Source organism: Hesperophylax consimilis, chromosome 14, assembly GCF_061612785.1.
Source record: "Hesperophylax consimilis isolate HC1 chromosome 14, BYU_Hcon_1.0, whole genome shotgun sequence".
In the NCBI taxonomy this organism is placed as follows: domain Eukaryota; kingdom Metazoa; phylum Arthropoda; class Insecta; order Trichoptera; family Limnephilidae; genus Hesperophylax; species Hesperophylax consimilis.
This window is the reverse complement of record NC_142849.1, coordinates 27,632,265-27,652,745: the sequence shown is the minus strand read 5'-3', so window position 1 is coordinate 27,652,745 and position 20,481 is coordinate 27,632,265. Positions and strand designations below refer to the sequence as shown.

At 35.7% G+C, this 20,481-nt stretch overlaps 1 protein-coding gene across 6 annotated transcripts in view; it reads right to left on the bottom strand.

The window, feature by feature from the left end:
• stck (LIM zinc finger domain containing stck) overlaps positions 1–20,481 on the bottom strand; it is a 39,881-nt gene that overhangs the window by 3,871 nt on the left and 15,529 nt on the right. The window contains exons 1-7 of one of the 6 annotated variants that reach the window (XM_089639689.1): positions 7,203–7,559; positions 6,965–7,025; positions 4,247–4,360; positions 3,713–3,825; positions 2,524–2,716; positions 1,061–1,202; positions 115–231 (exon numbers count right to left, since the gene is read on the bottom strand). In XM_089639689.1, coding sequence (XP_089495815.1) covers positions 115–231; positions 1,061–1,202; positions 2,524–2,716; positions 3,713–3,825; positions 4,247–4,360; positions 6,965–6,972 — 687 coding nt within the window. In that variant the 5' untranslated portion in view covers positions 6,973–7,025; positions 7,203–7,559. The other 5 variants (XM_089639688.1, XM_089639690.1, XM_089639692.1 and 2 more) reach the window with 5 other exon arrangements.

Sequence of the window (20,481 nt, the reverse complement as noted above, 5' to 3'; positions counted from 1 at the left end):
GTGCCATCTCCGCTTTGATAAATAAATATATTATCAGACAAAAAGCACTACATTATTACAGATACGGATATATTATCAATACCCAAGCTTGGTTAATTAAAAGTATGTACCAACCTCAACGTGCCAGTGCTTCCCAAGCGCAGTGACCACTCTCTCCTCGATGGGGCGGCGGCAGGCCCCACAGATTGGGATGCCCATCTTGTCGTGGCAACGAAGACAGTACAGCTCATTCTGAAATATGTTGCCGACAAATATAAATATGTAATGAAACACTAACATCGTATACATCACCTTATTTACTCATCAGGGCAGAGATTTACCAGTTTATATTTGCCCTTACCTGCTTGAATTTATACATTTAGATTTCAGACAGAACAATAATTGCGTTTGTATCATGACTTTTCAAGCAGGCAAGAAATTAGATAGCCAAGAAGACGATTATGGTTCCTTTCAAATGTAAATCTGGCTGTAGCTAACCCGTAGAGCTTTTAGCTCTGGACTACAATTGCAGTGCGAAAATTGCACAGTGCTAAAAAAACCCATACATATTTAGTAAAAACTGATATTTTTCAACGATTCATCATTTCACAATGATCTGCAGTGACTTGCATTGCATCGACTTTCATCCTTATCAGTCTTAGGCCATTCACGGAGATACTTACAAGCGTCTCGAGTTTTGTGCACGTAGCATACGCGTCGCTTGTGACTGGTAGCACGCTACGCTAGTTGCGACTATATGACTATAATTTACCAGAATACGTAAGAAAGGAATTAGCGGAGAAGGTGTGGATCATCCTCGTGTAGTTCCTTGGTGGCGAAGAATGCTCTACAATTGATATTTATTTTGTTGTATGGGTGGTTTTAATTGACATTGTATTAACTCCTACGGCAGCATGTGAAAAAATGATCAGTTCAGTATGATTCGGGTAGCGCCGTGTATAGAAACCAGTTTTAAAAAGTAGCATATCAGTAGGCTATTTGTGGTTGCATCATAGTCACATACTGCGGGCCTTACTGCAATAATAGTGGTATGCGGTGAAGTATTTAGTAATGAACTCACCATGTCGTTGGAGGTGTATCCGGGCCTGTTCTTGACCTCGCGCGCGGTGTGGTCCAGCTCCACGTTGCAGGTGGTGCAGGTGAAGTGGTAACCGTGGTACACCTCGCCACGGAAGCGCAGCGGCTCTCCGTCTATTATACCACTGAAACAAACAATTCATTCTGTAATGTAAATGAAAGATGTTGTAAATATGACACCGTGTCGGTTGATATAGTCGACGGCGAATTCTCCGAATGTGTTGGCTTGAAAATGGTTTTGTCATTACAAATATATATTACAGATGTTTTGATTAAATACTGTAAGCAGAACACATCTTTGCCTTTGCTATAATCGAGTATTATAGTATCATGCCAAAAATTGCTTTAAAGTCAAAATCTTCTACTTACGAACCCCTTTTTGGGTACGTTTTTTTATATAATGTGGCAAATTAAGTTCTTTAGATTATGATTGGAAAAAATCTGATAGGATGGAAACATGGATAGCATTGAAAACTGAATACTGAAAACGGATGCCATTTAAACGGATTTTCGCAAAGCATTTGAACAGTTGATTTGATTTATTTATAAATTTAATTGCAAAAATTTTCTGAAATGGTTTGAGTGTTACATTACCAAAAGAAAACTAGAAGTGGTTATAAGAGGGTACTCCGCAGATCTTTTTACTGTAACATAAGGAATTCCACAGGGTTCTTATCTTGGACCCTAGCTGTTTTTAATCTTTCTCAACATCGTCACTTCATGATTGGTGCACACTTAGGACGGGTTGTTTCACAGAATTTGAACAATTCATCAAATTTCACAGTTAATTTGCACATTCTGTGAAAGTCATATTCAAGTTCTGTTATTAGATTATTATGGGCCAGTTGCTTTACAAAACTGAAATAATAACACAACTTGAAAATCAACTTTGAAATTTGAAGAATTGTTAACATTCTATGAAACAACCGTTCTCTAATGATTTATATTTCAAATATTCTTCTAATTCTTGTCTTTTGTTTAGAAGAATATTTTATCATAAGGAAACTATATTTAAACCCGTAGAACAGGTAATATATCCTTACAGTTATTGCACCACAGATGCGGAAGTTTTTTGTTTTTTTGTAATTTTGCAAAAATGATATATTTATATTTTTGTAAGGTGATAAAATAGTACAATTTTTAATACTAAAACATCACTAAAATCAACCCACCACTGACTTTAACTTCAGTTTATGGAGTAGTATTACAAAAGTAGGCTTTAATTTCAGACAATAATTTCATAGTTGCAGTGTGGCGAGTGATATGTAAAGAATTTAATTAAAATACATATAGTATTTAGATTTAACCGCTTCAAACAAAATCCATTTTCTTGAATGGGACCCTTGTTTTTGCTCGCTTGAAATGTGTTAATAACATTACATGATTGAGCACCACTTCAATTAAAGATTGGACGTGACATTCGGCATACAAATAAAGTGAACTCACTGGCATTTATGGCACACGTAAGCGTTGAGCTGGCCAGCACGGGCGCGCGCGTTGCACGTATGGCACAGCGCGCGGTTCTGGTAACGCACAAAACCCGCGTCCGCCAGCACCAGGTTGCACTCGGCGCATGCAAAGCAGGCAGGGTGCCACGAAGCGCCCATCGCCTTGATCACGCGCCCAATCACAAACTCACCTGGAACATAAATATTCATAAAAATAATTAATCTACACGGTCATGCAGTTTTTTTTTTTTTAACACTCCCATTACTAAATTTTAAAAGATCTGTACAAATGATTATGGCAAAAAAGTTTTGAAGCCATGGTATAAAGATTTTGCTCACTAAAATAATGCTACCGATCGTCAATAGATGTCTCAATTCTCAATTGACTTATCAATTGAGCGATAGTAGTAATTCCCTGTTTTATCATTGGAACCATTTCCTATTTTTTCAATATAGAATAAAATTTCTTCTTTTAATTTCGAACTCTGAATGAATGCCAGCTTTGGACTAAGACGTTCTTTCCGCCGTATTGGAATCGATAAAATAATAAAAATGATTGACCTGTTATAACAGTGCCTTTATGTAACACCCAGGTTAGGTTATCTACAAATACTTGACAATAGAAAAAAAAACTCTACTACCATAATTGTAAGTGGAAAATGTTGCTTGTGCAATGAAGGAGGACTTAACTAGTAGAGATATTAAACTTACGATGCCTGAGTTGGAACCTGATTCATTTGTCCACTTAGCTACAAACCGGTCATGCTACGCCGGGCGGTTTATCACAATTTAATCAAAAGGTGAAATGGGCCGAGACTCGGCGTTTGACGGGGATCGTTCAAATATCAAAAATTAGATTGTAAATCAAAAGTGACAGAGGTTGACACCCCAACATTTGAACGCTATTCTTTTCAGAATGGTAGCTACTCTCAGTATCGCCCTAGTGAAATATCATCATTCAGACTCAAAACATTGCTTGAAATAAATTTATACATGTTTGGTGATTAGATGTGAATAGTCAGATACTTCCCAACCTTCTTCTTCGCCACGCCTCATAACGTACTCCAACTGAGGATGCCAGGATGTCAGGATGGATGTTGGGGCTCACATAATAGATAGTTGTGTTTGATCTCTTGCTGCGACATGAAACTGGGATAGCTGTGATGATGAAATGTTTGATTGCTTACCGCATTTCCCACAGCACGGGGCAAACAGAACGTGGAAGTCATGTTCGCAGTACTTCCGTCCCTCGAATTCGTAGAAGACTCCATCGGGGAATACTCTGAAGCACTGGGCACACCTGAAATGAGATACATCATTTTAAATTGTAAAAATGAACACAATAACGAAATCCAGTGATTTATTATGCGTAAAATTATGTATCTAAAAAAATTATTAACCCTTGGATTGCTATGCTAAAATGCCGAGCGGTCCTCAGTGCTCGGTTGATACTATTTTATACCGGAAGTATAACATTTGATACGAAATTTTGCGACACGCTTTATCACAGATAAAATAAATATGTTTGCAAGTGACGAAACAAATGATGACTAGAATAATATAAATTATTTCCTTGGTAAGCAAATGAAATATATTTTAGTGTGCTAGGAGTATTTCTTAAGGTTCAAAATACCATAAAATTGAGGCAAGTGCGGTGAGCTAATAGCCTATCCACTAGATATGCCGGCACTCGAGGAGATAATCAAATAAATAAAACTTACACAAAGCATTGGGTGTGCCACAACTCCCCGTTGGTGTTGACGATCTTCTCGTTGGGTTCGAACCCCTCGTTGCAGCGGGAGCAGAACATATTGTCCAGCGACATACTTGATAATCTGAAACCATGATCATTCATTTAATACTAAACAAAATTGAGGTTAAGTTTATCATAACCGTACAATTATGCAGTGGAAACTCTATAATTTGAGACCACAAAGATGGAATTTTTGTGTTAATAGCGCTCCACACTAATGACCTTGTGCATTTAGCAGTTCAAAGTTTTCCGCTTTCTTGAGGAGTATTAGCAATCCATGGTTTGTCAAAGTGTCTTTTGCTTCTATTTACTTCACAGATGTCAAAGTAGTGATGACATAAGATGCCATTCGCAAAAATGAAAGTGTGTATTATGAAAATTGAGATTCAATTGGAGATCTAAGCTAGAAATCACAAAAAACGAAAATGCCGGCCTGTTATCTTAACCCTTTACAACCAGCTTCATACGAGCGTGAAAAAAATCCTGACAGAAACTAAAACTGTTTTTGGGAACGGAACCGGTGTCGATCAAACTAGTGATGGGTCATGACTCATTTTATTAAGAGCGGGAACCACGATACGAACTCAATATTTTCGTAGGGCTTAAAGAGTCGACTTAATTAAACGACGGCTCCATTGAACGGGAGCCATGAGCTCAGAGCGTATGAGTAATGCAAATACTGCACTTGTCCGATACGGCTCCCCTGCTATGGTTCCCCCGATACAGCTCTCAGCGTAAGCTAAGAATGATTGTATAACTCTTGGTACCAGTACGCCGCCAAGTTAAATTAAGATTTAAAAATAAGTGTAGGTACTTGCGCAGACGCTGTTCACGTCTCTAAGTATGAAATAACAATTAATACTAGGATAATTTTAATGTCCTAATAAAAAGAGTAACCGTTCAATTGAGCCATGGTACGGTTTACCGGGAATCGTACGAATACGGCTCTTCAAAAAGAGATAGCTCAATTGTGCGGCCCGTTCATGAACGACCCATTGCTAGATCAAACGTGTGGGAGCTGATTAAGTAGGGTACCTTCATGCACACGTGTTTCGACCAGTAAGTCGCTCTCCCCTATAGGATCATAACCAAGAGCTTTACTAGGGTAGCCCATCACAATGCGGAATTTTTTTATCAGTTGTAAAGGGTTAATTAAAATGATTTTCTATTTTTTTTTAATATCTAGTATTAAACAAAGTCGCTACCTCCGTCTGTCTGTTTATGCACTAACTTCTTCTAAAATATGCATGAATTTTGATAGGGTTTTCACTATCATTAGAGAATTTCTCCTGGAAGGTTTATATATACATATATATTTATATAATACAGATTATTTTAATAGAAAGAAGAGAAAAGTCAAAGTTTGTAATCAAGCAAAAAAAAAAATGGGCTCTTACATTGCTAACGCTGGCTAAACCTTATGAAATTTCACCAAATCACTTCATATTACATAAAATGATGTGCTTTTTATTTCATGTGTAAAGAAAAAAAATACTTATATTATTTCAAGGATTTTGTTGAAACCAGATTATGTAGTTTATTTTGACATTATTATAATAACGATTCATGGTTGCCTCAGTGGAAGTAGCCCAAAGCCAGACCAAGTAAGAGGTGGATTGATTGCATGGAAGACGTTTGGAGCAGGACGGAAAGGACTGAGGTCAATGGCTGGCAATCGCTGAGAGCATTTGTGGAGGAGGCCAAACCTAACCCTGGGATGTTATATTGTTTTGTTTTTCCCGAGGGATTCTTGTCACGAATATCAAGATTTAAAAAAATTATTAATTTTAAAACAGAGTGGAGAGTTACTGCATATTTTTAGGTCATTATTACATATGTCAATGTTTAATGCAGAGCAGAGCAGGAGTATGTTATATATTTAGTAGGTAATGCAATAGTTATAAGCAGATGGATTTAAATATGATACATTATATGAATGTAACTAGTAATATTATTTTGTAGTATTTCCCGAACATGTTATGCATTGAGATAGTCACATAATAATTTATTTAGTAAATACTTATATAGAAAATGGGGACACCTTAAAAACACTTAAAATACAGATAACGAGAAGTAATTATTTTAGTTTCCGGAAATACTTACATCTCATCATTATCTAACAGAGTTTAAAAAATATATTATGTGGGTATTAAGTGTCCCCCTATTTTCTGTATATTTACCACTGTTTTCAATGTAAAAATGTGTGGTATAAAGTATTTTATTACGCAAATAATATGTAGGTGGAATTAAATTGCCAATTTGTTCTACTTGAAGCACACAAAAAGGGTGTGATTTATGTGGTTTACCACACCTGTGGTTTAAAAGGAATTCGGTATTATAACACATCTATTTAAATCGTATTATTAGTTCGTAGATCTAATATTTATATATATTGATAATGAAGATACTATTACAATTGAGTATAAACAATATTTAAAAACATATTTGGCCTAATTCTAGTTACAAATATCAACCTAGTATAAATTAAATGACTTATTCAAGTGAAACAATAAACAGATGGCACAAAATTTGTTGTATTAATTCCCCTGCCATGATTTTGAATAGTAATATTAGTATACAAGATACTAAAAATGGTTAAAATAGCTTCATTTCAGGTTAGTCTGCCACATCCTTGTGCAAGATTAATGTTTACGTCCAAGTAACTTGGAGTATCAAGCATGCTTACCCAGGCATTGCTTACGATGTGGATATCCAAAATAAATACGCAATATCCAATAACTCGACAACTGTAATGATAAAAAAAAATATTTACCGCTACAAACTTCACTTCAAAGCATAAAAAATAAAATAAATAACAACATGGTACAGCAGAAGCGAGTTACTTCAAAACGTCAACGTCAGGGAAATAACAAATTACTTAGCCTACAGAAAAAGGGTAACAGAATATTTTCACTAACTCAAACCTTCAGTTTACGTCAGATTCTATTTTGCTCCTACGCATGTCACGCCCATTCAAAATCAAGGACTTGTTTTACTTGTATCAAGTATTAGCGGCCATTATGTCATCTTTGACCATAAATATACCACTCTCTAGATCGATATCTTCCGGCTTTTTGTATCCAACAGAATTATACAGTACTTAACCACAGATATACAAGCAGTACCTACCGTGCGGAGCAGAGCAGTAGACAAGGTAGAGGAAACTCAAGGCCATTTAAAAAAAGATACGACCATAGACAACATAATTGCTCTCAGCCTACTCTATTCACTCACTAGCCCAAAAAAACTATTATAAAAATAAAAATGTCCTTGAAGCAGAAAAATGTCGAAATGTTTTCCAAGGGCAAGGTTCATCTGACTAAGAAAATAAACTTTTACAGTGCATTTCCTTAAGATGAAACTTGTTAATCTGAGAAGAAGAAACCCAAAATGACAAGAAATTTGCAAAAACACTGAAGAAAATTTCCAAAACATGATTGTCCGACAGTACGATGAAAAATTCCGACATTTTTCAGCCTCATGAACTCATGGTTACATATGTTTAAAAATCTTTAATTTCACCAAAACAATAAGATAATACAGGATAACACTAATCAATAACATGAATAAGTTTATCGATATAATAAATAACATTTATACGTTGTGGAGGAAGACATATGTCAAGTATCAAGCATTGTTCAAAAAACCGAACGAATAACCTAAAACTGTTAATTCACTTTAAACTTGAACTTACGTAGGTAGGTTGAATATAATATGTTTATAACTCGCTAACACTATACTGGCTTATATTGTATTTTTATCACGAACAACTTTAACACGCAATATTTTCGACGGAAATGATAGTATTTCGGCAGCAAATGACAACCCGCGTGTATAAATAAACCACTGTCATTTTGTTTGAATGATTTGAAAACTGTCAAACGGCATAATTCCGTCATCTCTTTCTGTTACACGAGTCATTATGGTAGAGAGCGAGAGAGATCAAACCAATCCTTCTGTTCTCACCAATGAGATCTGAGCTTTTAGCCATATTATTCGTTTTCTATAAGAATTTTGAGGTGGGCGTGGCGGTTTCAAATGAGTTTCATGGCCAAAGCTTAGTTAAATGCCCCTGTCTTTGACCATTCATTTTTGTAACCAATCAAATTGAATCAAATACTTCATGCCCATTTTCATCCGCCGTAGAGTTGGGAGGGTGTGGGATGGGTTGGGATTTGCCAAGTACTTACTTAATGTCAAATCGAGATATTTTTCCTTATTCATAGATTATTTTAAAACCATACATGTTAAAAATACTCTATTTTTTAATCAATCTCATTTGTATAATAATTGTTATGAGTAGTGGTTTATTTATGTTATATGTATTAATATTTTACCTCATTCACATTTCACAACCATTTCGAAATATACTTAACTATCTGGCTGAATAAAAATATTTGAATAGCCATAATTTTATGTGAAACAAAAGTTTAACGGCGGCAATTCGAAAAAAGGTAATGCATGCGCCTTTTTAAAAATATAGATAATACCCAAGGTTTGTAGAAAATACCCAAGGTTGGCTCGTACAGGCACTTTTCGAAAAAATACCGCATCCGGCCGCTCGCAAGCTCGTGACGTAGCTCGAAGACCAATTGGAATCCGAAAAGAACGATCTCTTTCACTTTTCACTGGGTATATTATTATTTTTCGTTAAATCTAAGTTAATTTACCCTCATTTATGTTTGTATAAACCAAATTTGATAGACAGTAGTAATGGTAAAAGTCGGGGACGCCCGAGGAAGACTTAACGCGTTATCTCTGCACTGGAATGACATACGGAGTCGAATTAGTCGAAGTCGATATGTTTTTTTAGCAGTAACAATATGGTGTACAGTAGTGAAAGGTAGAAAAAGTCGGGGAGGCCCTAGGAAAACATGGGCGATCAAGTAAAACAAATACTTGTACTGTAAAATTAGGAAAATAGTAATGACCGAAGAAAGGGATCTGAGGAGAATGTAAGTCGTGGAAGTGAATGGTAGAAGACGTAAATGACGTCCGAGGAAGATATAATGCGATCAAGTGGAAAAAATGCTTAAATAAAATTTTCATTTCTTAACAATAATATTATGTATTTACACCTTACTACAACCAGTACTTTACATTATTTTAACCACTGTTGAATTCGGCAGCCACCTATGGTCTGGAGCCCCAAAATGCTTGAAAAAACCCTTCACTTTACCAGACATTATTGGTTTGGTTGACCTTTTGGTTGACATTATTTATCTCACGAGAACGGGTCATTTAGACGACTAGTTCTCGAGTTCAAAAATTCAGCTGTGAAACGATTTTCGTGTTTCCTCCCTCCTACAACACGAGTCTCTTCAAGACCCATTTTCATAACCCGATCTTCTCAAAAAGACCCTCGCACAGCATCCCCAAATATGTGTGGAGTTGATGTTAAAAAAATAACTTTTGAAATCCATGTTGAAATTTGGCTTATTTGGATATAATTTTGTTATATTATAAATAAATTATATTATTCCATTTAGCTGGGATTTACAGAGATTGTGTTATTTCGATATGGGGAGGGAAAGGAAATGGGAAGGAGGAGGTGGGGAAGTACATGGCTATTCATAAATGGTCAACAAATACGGCTAACGTCATTTCAAGTAACGCTTCCAGTCCAAGATTCCAAAGAGTCCAAATGGTGGTCATTCACGATTTTCACCTAGGCGATGCTGAGAGTATCTACGACCATGTGAGATTCTTTGTATAAATACAATTATTCTCAACACTTTCCTTGTCATATCATCAGAGATGTGCAAAATGGGTACCCAAAACCATTTGAAATGCAAAATGGAAATGGGTCAAAACTTTTCCATTTGAAAATGCAAAATGCAAAATGGTTTTTAGAAAAGCATTTCAAATGCAAAATGCAAAATACCTATTTTCAAAATGCATTGAAAATGCAAAATGGTTTCTCAGGTCAAACAATCAAAATAATTATAGAATTTTTAAACAATTTTGTTATTTAATAATGGACATAAATGTAGAACAAACATATTACATGATGGTAAATCCAAAATGACCACGACTACAGATTATGAAACCACAAAAAATTTGCGCGGGACTAATGTTGCCAACATAAAAACATAGAAACTATCTAACATTTAATATTACAGCGTCATGGCCCCATGTTCAGTATTTTTTGTAATGGTATCACTCAATTGCCAGGGCTCCTACCAGGGAGCAACTTGACAAATGTAAATTATCTCTCATAGCGAGGTTGAGGACTGACAGATATTTGGGGCTTATGAAAAAAAGATGAGTGGAGATAGTAGGAAGAATTATTTATTATTTATTGGACAATTTGTATAGCGCCGCTTTTGTGAGATATCACCTCAGGGGCGCTTTACAGTTGATGCAGGTATTTAAAAAAATATAAATATTACAAAAATAAAAGTTAAATAAAATGAAGTACAGGAACAGGTGACATGAAAATAGAAGATAGAGACTCTGCAGCCAGAATACTAGGTGGTGAGGAAACTGGACCAGCTGCTGCAGCGAAAGAGTGCACCGCGTCCACCAACAGTGCCAGCACGAGGTTCGTCATCCGTCCAGGTATGTGTCTCCTGCTAAGTAAGCGCTGACACAGTATCCTCACATAGATCACAGACCCTGGCAGCACCGCTGTGATGTTCGGAAATTCCATCATTCATCTACATGTAATCTTATTCCTGGTGATTGTATTAGTGGTGCATTGTGCCCGCAATAAAAGGCGACGGTCGGGATAATAAATTACCCTGGGCTTAAAGAAACACTTGTCAGGTCCTTCGGAGTTTCCAAGAATTTAGGTGAAAACATGTGGCGTACCTACAGTTACAGATCCTCGTCGCAAGTTCAACTTCAGCGAATTTCGAATATTTTTTAGCAGAATTTTCGATTATTCATTTTTAACACACCGCACTCTAATCACATTACTATAAAGTTCTGATACTGATTGTTAAGTTAATTTAAAATGTTGATTGACTGATTTTAAAAATAATTTCAATGTTGCCTCATTTCCCTTGAAAATACTAAAAAAAACACAAAGCGGTTGGAGGACGCGAGGACGCGTCCGGCTGCCACGAAGGGCGCTACAATACGCTAAGAATGTTTCAAAAAAGCATTTAAAATGGAAAATGCATTGAGAAAAGCATTTAAAATGCAAAATGCAAAATGGTTTTTAGAAAAGCATTTAAAATGCAAAATGGAAAATACCCATTTTGCATTTTGCATTTCCATTTGAAATGGATTTATTTGAAATAAAGCACATCTCTGCATATCATTATAATGATAGTTTGCTAAATTAAACTTTCAGTTTGAAAACGATAATGTCTTCAAAGGCAATAACATTAACCTCGATTCTACATTATCGATACATAAGTAACACTACAAATATTCTCTTTTACTCCGAACATTAGTTTTAATGTAAAAAATAGTATAATATTACCAACGCATTTATTATAGATAAATTATTGCAAATAATGCATTCCGAGTCGCTCGAAGCCACTCTTGTATAACAGTAAATTCAAATCTACCAATGAAAAATGATTTTCTACTATGTCACGACTTTATATCCAATCACCGCTTGTTAAATTCATTTTCTACGAACTTTAGATGAAACCTACCTAACAAAGCTCATTGAAAATGAAATTATTCATTGTTCATTTTCAATTAAATCACTATTTTGTGCAGAATCTTATTTTTTACACGTTAAATTGTTATTGCAGGAAACTCGGTATATGGGCCATAGAATAAAGAATAACCACGTTGTATACAGTCAATGAGAATAACACAAGAAGTGCACTGTGGGCACTTATTATTATTGTTGTCGTATTTGTTTCATGTTGTTTTTTGTTGATTTCTCTAAAAAAATTAAAAAGAAAGTTCGAAAAATCGCTAGTTTTAACTGTCAACGTATCCGTCTTGAAAAGGAGAGTAATTTTTTTAAATTTCGCATACATATTTAGATGATATTTATTTTATATATCTAGTTCTGTGCAATTATTAGCGTTATAATCAATAAATAAATCAAATTAAACCAAATTCGGCTCATTCTCGGTAATCTTTAATTAAACAAATGCCCTATAATATTAATAATACGTCCTCCAGTAACAAAATTTTGACAATATCAACAACTCTGGTCACTAGAGGCGCATAGCATATTAACGTTGACATTCCTTTCAATGGCGGCAAATTGAATTTATTTAGTACTTGGTGGCTGTGTTTGCGCTTCCTAATTTATATTTTGATCAATATTGATAAAGACCATAGACATATGAATATTAGTAGACCTGCCCTAAGTGATTAAAAGCGTATTATCCCCACTCCCCATACCGGTTCCATTGGAGCCGGCTGTGCTCGCGTATGGCCTCAAGTGAAATTTGAAAACGTGACGTCATCATTCTTGTGCGAACTATGGTCGAGGCATCATCGGTTCATTTTACGAAATAACACGGCAAAATGTTGACTTGTACTATGAAAACTTGTAAAAATGGATGTGAAAAAGAGAATAAACCCAATTGTCGTATTACATTCCATATACAGGGTGTATCGGCACTAACCCGACAAACTTTAACCAGCTATTCCTTAGCACATTTGGAGTAAAAAATGTTATGGGCACTTTGCTGTCCGGTAGCATTTTTTTTTCAATTAAAAACAAAAAAAATTAAAATTTCCACACTACATCACTGTCATTGGCATTGCGTTTCGTGTTCAACAGCTGTTATAAGCAAGTATGTCAACAAGCGTTTTCGCTCTTTCGCACATACTAAATAATAATAGTTAAAAATGAAACGAATGGTGCCGTGCTATTTCGTTGTGACTGTAAACGTGCGCCAATATAGGTACACACGTGCATTATTCAACGGAATTCGAATAAAATATTTGCCAGATGGGTTTTCAAACTTTGTCAAAGGGTAAAACAGTGGTGACATGTGGTGAAAATATGAATAATAATTTTTTTATTAAAAAAAAACGTTACCGGACAGCAAAGTGCACATAAGATTTTTTACTCCAAATATGCTAAGGAATAGCTGGTTAAAGTTTGTCGGGTACGTGCCGATACACCCTGTATAAGCATTATTTTACTTTATTTTAAGCTTATTCACATCGTATAATATGGATCAGTTGTAGAAACATGTCTGGACGCGAAACACAAAGCTGGTTGGTTGCTGGGAAGTAAATTATGAACATTTATAAAAGTGTCTCAACTAAATACTTAAACGAAATATTCGACTCTGAAAATAGAACCGAATTTTTTTGCCGAATTTGGACTTCGCAAATTTGTTCATAACGTGGCGAGTAATTTGCGCTCCCATGTAAAAATGTCTATTCATTCAAAAGCAGATTTTACTTTTAAGAAGAAAATGGTGATATTATAATGCGAGATGCCTATTTACTGTCAGATTGATTTATTGACGAATCACAGTCAGCTTCACCCCCTTCGTTCTTCAACAGTTGATTTTACCCCTCGCCATTATCTTCTCGTCTATTAATTCCTATGTCTGTGATAAAGACAAAACATATAAAAATGTCCCATAATGTAGGTTTTGTTTGTGCAGTTTACAGATGTTATAATTACAAACAACAAAAAAGTCGATTTTTGGGATGTCAAAAAACGTTGACAGGTTATAATTGTTGGAATTGAATTGAATAAATATTTAATTACAATAAATAATCCCCTACAATACCAATTAGTCCTCATTAAAGCTTATGTTTATAGAATTCATGATAGTAATAAATTGCTATATTTATTTATAAAATGTTTTATTTTCTAACACATCTAACATTTCCTATATATTTAAAAAATATATTTAGTTTTCTGCCATTCTCTACTGTGAAGGTAGCGCGTTTATTAAACAAAATCAAACATTGATTGGGAGTGTGGTTGCCATTTTAAACACATATACACGGTGTCCAGAAAGCGGGAAACTGGTGAATCTACATTTGGAGTCGATTTTGTGGTATAATTTTTTTACGAGCTTTCGTTTTCGAGTAAATCGAGTCCGAAGTTGGAATTTTTTAGTTCAAATTTGAAATCGGTCTCTAGAGGGTTAATCAGCATGTCTTTTAAAATGCGTCGAAGCATAGACCGTGATTCAAAAGGTTTTTAACACTTTGCTTGCCGAAAAAAAGAAAAACAATAATTTTAAAAAGTCGAAATCTCAGATCGAAAAAAATATTTTTGGGTTCTCTACAGGGCCGGCCCTGTGCAGGCGCAATTGGAGCAGTCCGCTCCAGGCGCCGACTAGCCAAGGTGCTGAACCTAACGCAAAAACAGCGCCTTTGAGGTTTTTTCTAGCGTCAGGCGCCGCACAGTGGGCTGAAAATCGCCTTTCATAGACATATGGACTTGAATTTTCAAGGGTGTTTTTTTTGGCTAGAAATGGATTCTGCTGATCATAACTATGCCATAAAATTTCTTACGAAGCAATTGCGTGTACAAATGAAGGAGTTATCATTTTTTTAAGAAAAAAATGTATGGCACTGACATTAAACATGAGGATATCTCTGGAATCATAAGGTTGGCCATTCTATCCTTATACACAGATATACTACTATTTATTTGTATTTTTTGACATACTTCGTATTGTGGCGCAACAAGCGATTTTTTTTTTAAATCCTCAAAGTTGAAAAAAACACTTTTGAATGTTGATGATTCATTTTAAAGCTTAACTGCTTTTAGGCTTGCAGTGTAAATAAAATATTTTAAACTAGACAAAGCATACTCATATGTAAGCATTAAAATGAATCATCAACATTAAAAAGTGTTTTTTTCAACTTTGAGGATTTAAAAAAAAAATCACAAGTTACGCCACAATACGAAGTATGTCAAAAAATACAAATAAATAGTAGTATGTATGTGTGCAAGGATAGAATGGCCAACCTTATGATTCCAGAGATAGCCTCATTTTTAATGTCAGTGCCATACAAATTTTTCTTAAAAAAATGATAACTCCTTCATTTGTTCGCGCAATTGCTTCATGCGAAATTTAATAGCATAGTAATGATCAGCAGAATCCATTTCTAGCCAAAAAAAATACCCTTGAAAATTCAAGTCTCTATGTCTATGAAAGGCGATTTTCAGCCCACTGTGCGCCGTTTGATTCAGGGCCGGCCCCGGTTCTCTATGTTACGTAGATTCACCAGTTTCCCACTTGTACTACGAGCTTCCAGACACTGTATTATAGGGTTTCTAGTAGTAGGTTTTCTGAATACACTGAACAAATGAACCGACAGGAATGGGTTATGTGGTCAATTTTCCCTTAGTTTGAATTAAATTAGTTGATCAAACTTTTAAAATAGGTAGATATCGATATTCTTTTTTGAACATAAATAATTTCATTGTAAATTGGCGACATGAGTTTCTTTCAAATCGGTATACGGTATACGAGTAGATTAATTTTTAACTTTTTTGTATTAGTCAATTCACCCTAAAAATAGTGCTTTGTGCCGTTAGAAGATATTGGGTTAAATTGTTGTGGATATATCTATAAGGGGATAGGACATATCATATATTAAAGTCATTCAAATCTGCAAACTTATATCTGTACCTCAGAAGTCAAAGGTCGGTTGTCACAGTTTTTAAATTGTTCAGGAGAGAGGAAATAGTAAAAAAATTCCTTTTAACATTGTGGGGATACCAGACCTTTCATGTTGACCTAACTTAGTTTCACATTGTCGTAGGACAACCGTCTTTATACCTCTGTGTAGATACTGAAAATACTAAAAAGCTCTCGTACATAATTCATTTTCACAAAAAACTGAACAACCGACCTTTGACTTCTGAGGTACAGATATAGAATTGAATATACGCGAGAGTTGAGGGACAGCAAATGTGGAATATTAAGGAGAGACTGGTGGATGGTTTTATTAAGCAAACGATACATGCCTTTGAAAGAAGAATTTTTTTACAATTGAAGAAGACATAGTCAAGAGTCTCATCCTTCACACCAAACTGGCAGAATGAACCAGAGCTTACTTGGAATATGATTTTGTATTCCAGCAAAGAAAGATCCAGTTCGAGTTTTCGTGTTTGTCCAATTTTCTTTCCAGGAACGAGACACGTTGGGTTTAAGAATAAAGAAGACGTCAGAGACAAGAATTTTAAAATCTAAAGGAATAGAACCAGAGACTGTTCCAAGTTTAGCAGGAGAATCAGTTTTCTCTTTACCCTCAATTCCTTGATGGCCAGGAATCCAAACCAATATTGTCTCAAACTTAGATTGTTTTTAATATTAAAAATAACACAGTCGACAACGAACGATTTTAGAGAAAAAAATTAATACTGCCAGAGGCGGATTTGCAGTCTTGGCCGCCCTAGGCCCCAGACCATGTAGCCGCCCCTTTCTCACTACCCATCATATTGACCAGGAGTATCCAAACTTTTCAGTAAGTTCCTAGGGTCAAAACCGTTTTAAATTTCCTGCCATTATCATTCATGGTTCATGGGGTGAGATTTGTCCAGGTCTTGGCGGCGGATACGTCTGCCCACCTGCTGCGTGGCGGGCCGGATCGAGAGAGACTGGGTGAGGGAGGCCTTTTGACCTTTCCAGCGGACTATCTTGACCCATCGCCTTGCACCGCAGTTGGAGGGATGTATTCATACGTATGTCACTCCTGGACATACTAATCCCCAGATTCCTACCCACCCCTCATACATTTTCCTTTTCAGAACTTCCTATCCTTCCCTTCCTTAAAAAGACCCTCCACACAGCATCACCTAAAATGACATAGGTCGTGAGGGAAAATATTTTCCTCAAAGCCTCCTGTGTGGAATTAATGTAAAAAAATACGCTTGCTAAATTCGCTAGTTCAATTACTGTATAATTGTCGATTGTCGCAGGCCGGATTGATGACATTGGCGGGCCGTTGTTTGGAGACCCCTGATATAGACTATAGACTAAATAATGAATTTACTTTATTGACAACTTTTATCGAAATCGATTCAGAAATTTAGTTAACTATAATAGCTGCTAGTTTGTAATACTTTCTAAGGTTTCAAGGATTTGAATAAAACATTTAAAACAGTTTTAGGTTTAATTTATTTAACTAGTTTCAGGTTTATTCTCATACAATAATATATAAGTGTTTCACAGTTATAATTAGGGTTGCCAGATACGGGCTGGATAAAAAGTTATTATTAAGTCTTCAAACAAATAAAAGAAATCAGCACCTCTTTTAAATAAAAATCAACTTAACGTACATATTCGAATATAATGACTAAACTTAAAATACAAATTAAAACTTTGGTAAAAAAATTTACGTAAAGCATTATCTAACATAAAAAAAAAACTGAACTCAAAACAAAAATCTGGCAGTTACGATTCTCGTCTGCACTTAAGTGCGGCAAAATCATTAATTAGATCTTCGCAATCCAATTTCCTTAAAAAATCTGCTTCTATGTTAAGCAAAGCAAGATTGTTCACCCTTTGCTCCGCCATTGTTGTGCGTAAATAATTTTTTACACGTCGTAAACAAGAAAATTATCGTTCTCCAGAACAGTTACTGGCGGGAGTACACACACACATTCGAAGAGCAATATCCACGTTTGGATAAATGGTTTGAAGATCTTCAGTTCGTATCCATTTTAACGAACTGACAGCATTGTTTCGATCCTTATTCCAAATTGGAAAGTATGGCGAGCGATATGCTGAAATACGCCATCCCACGCATATTATAGCTCTGTGTGTGAACACGCTATTATGCATAACAATACCTAACGCGGTTCAGTCACTAGCGCAAATGAATCACGGTAGGGATTGGAAATACGCGAGGTGTGATAGGTGTGGCGAGGGCGGCTGCGGGGCGTGGGGGCGCGCTGTGTGCTGTGTGTGAACACGCTCTTGCATATCGCTATTTCGTACGTAGAATATTTAGGTACTTAGGAAGTAATTTCTTGTTATCATCTGTGACTTTTTGTCACAATTGGCCGCCCCTAATATCTGGCCGCCCTAGGCCCGGGCCTACATAGGCCTAAGGGCAAATCCGCCTCTGAATACTGCACTTAGAGAGTCAGTGCACGCTCGACGAATATTGAGGATCTGGGTTTGAATTAAAGCTTGTTCAATGGCAAAGCACTCTGCAGTAAAGATGGAAATTTCTTTAGGCAATTTATAAGACAGATTTACATTGAATTCTGGAATATATACCGACGCGCCACATTCTTTGTGATCAGATTTGGAAACATCTGTGTATACGAGGGAAAATCATAGAAACTTTGAAGAGATAATGTTTTTTTGATGTTCCTCAAGATTTTTAAAGTTATTAGGGGATGTTAAAATGTTCGTCCGAAAGTCAGAAGTTATTACGTTGGGGATAACATTGATAGCATCAAACGGGGTACTGTAAATAGGAAGGATTGGATCATCTTGTAGATTTTGGAGGGAAGAAGACAGATCTGAATGATAAAAAACTTTTCAGTAAGAGAGGGAATCGATTTCTATTTACCTATTACCCTCCTTCTGTTGTTCAAATTACTGAACATACGATCGAGACTCTGTTCCAAAGAGTGACGCGATAAAGATAACGCTTTGAAGATATATCTATCCGCGAGGAATTGTCTTCTAAAAAAATTAGGCAGGATCCACACATTCTACCCGGAGAGAATTAATTGGAGAAGATAGAATTGACATTATCAAAAGAGACTGTAAAGTGGGGCAATTTTCTTTTAAGAGTAAAAGCCACTACCTTGGTATTGGTAGCTAAATTCGTTTCATTTCTCAACAACCAAACTTTCAAATTATGCAAGGCAAAATTTATTTCCTTCGCAGCATGCGATAAATTTTTGTGTGATAAATATATAAGAAAATCGTCCTCAAAATAAAATCGCTTGATAGATGAAGGGATTACTATGCCTAAATCACTTAAAAATATTAAATAATAATGGACTGAGTACAGACCCTTGGGGTAGACCTTTCCACAGTTTGCGCTTCCATATTTTTGTGGAAGAGTGGATAATAATGGATTTGTCTGTTAGCAAGTTGATAATAAATTGAACAAATTTTATGGGGATTTTTATTTTTATTATTTTTTTCTTTCAAAACATCAATTAATACAGCGTCGTTAGCTGACGAACGATCTAGAAATATGGCCAATTTGCAAGAGTTGAGGGATTGAGAAATACGGATATCTGTTGTAAACAAACTTAAATTATCAATAGTAGACTTATTTTTCCGAAAGCCGTATTGATCAGGAGAGATTATACTGTGATTTTCAACAAACCATTTTAATCTGTTTTTATAAAATGTTCCGCTACTTTCATTAAACACGACGAAAGAGCAATAGGACGATAGGATGAGACTTCAGACGGATTTTTCCCTGGTTTTAAAACCAGTAGGATTTTTTGAACTTTCCAGACATCCGGAATAAATCCCATTTCAAATTAAGGATAAGAAATATTCAACCGACATGTCAGAGAATGCTTTAACACTCGCGCACCGAACAGGGGTAACACTGGTACACAAAAGAGTGTTTTATGTTTTATCTCAGTTGTTTTTTACACCACATACTCTTTAATTTAGGTAATCCTAGAAAAACTATTCAGTTATCGATCTACATTTGAAAAAAACATATCGCATTTATATTTCTTTAGATATTAAATAATTTACAACAAATTCTGGAAATTTACTCCCCCTTCCGTCTCACTTCAGCTCAGTAACATTGCTGTAGTTGCCCCGCTCGTATCCCTTCCATTAAAAATATTCGCCGAGCTATGCAGGTGGCGAGATCCCGCGAGATACGAACTCGACCGTAAAAGTTGCATTTTAATAGAAAGGGCGGTGTCGTAATATTTGAGTCACGTTTGCTTTCCTACCATTACTTTTTACCTTTTTGCATTACTTAAATGATTGACCACTAGTTGAAATATGGGCGTCGGCATAAATGGACAATACTAACTGTAGCTACTAATTTCGAAGTTATACAGAAAGGGCTAAATTCCGGTCGCTTACACTGCATATTTCGTATGTCCTTTTGCTATACTAAGATGTTCTTTTGCCGGGCCAAGATGTCGGCCTGTCTGGAATACATCCGGTGTGTGTCACAAATTTTATGAACAAGATTAAAATTATATCTGTCTCTATTTCTCACATGAAAAACACATGGACCAGACAAAGACATTTATTTTATATACAAATTTTGAAGGAAAGTGTAAACAAGGAGTTTGAAAAAAGTACAGTATGGTTTTAAAAAGTTTATCGCAAACGTGTGTTAGCAATA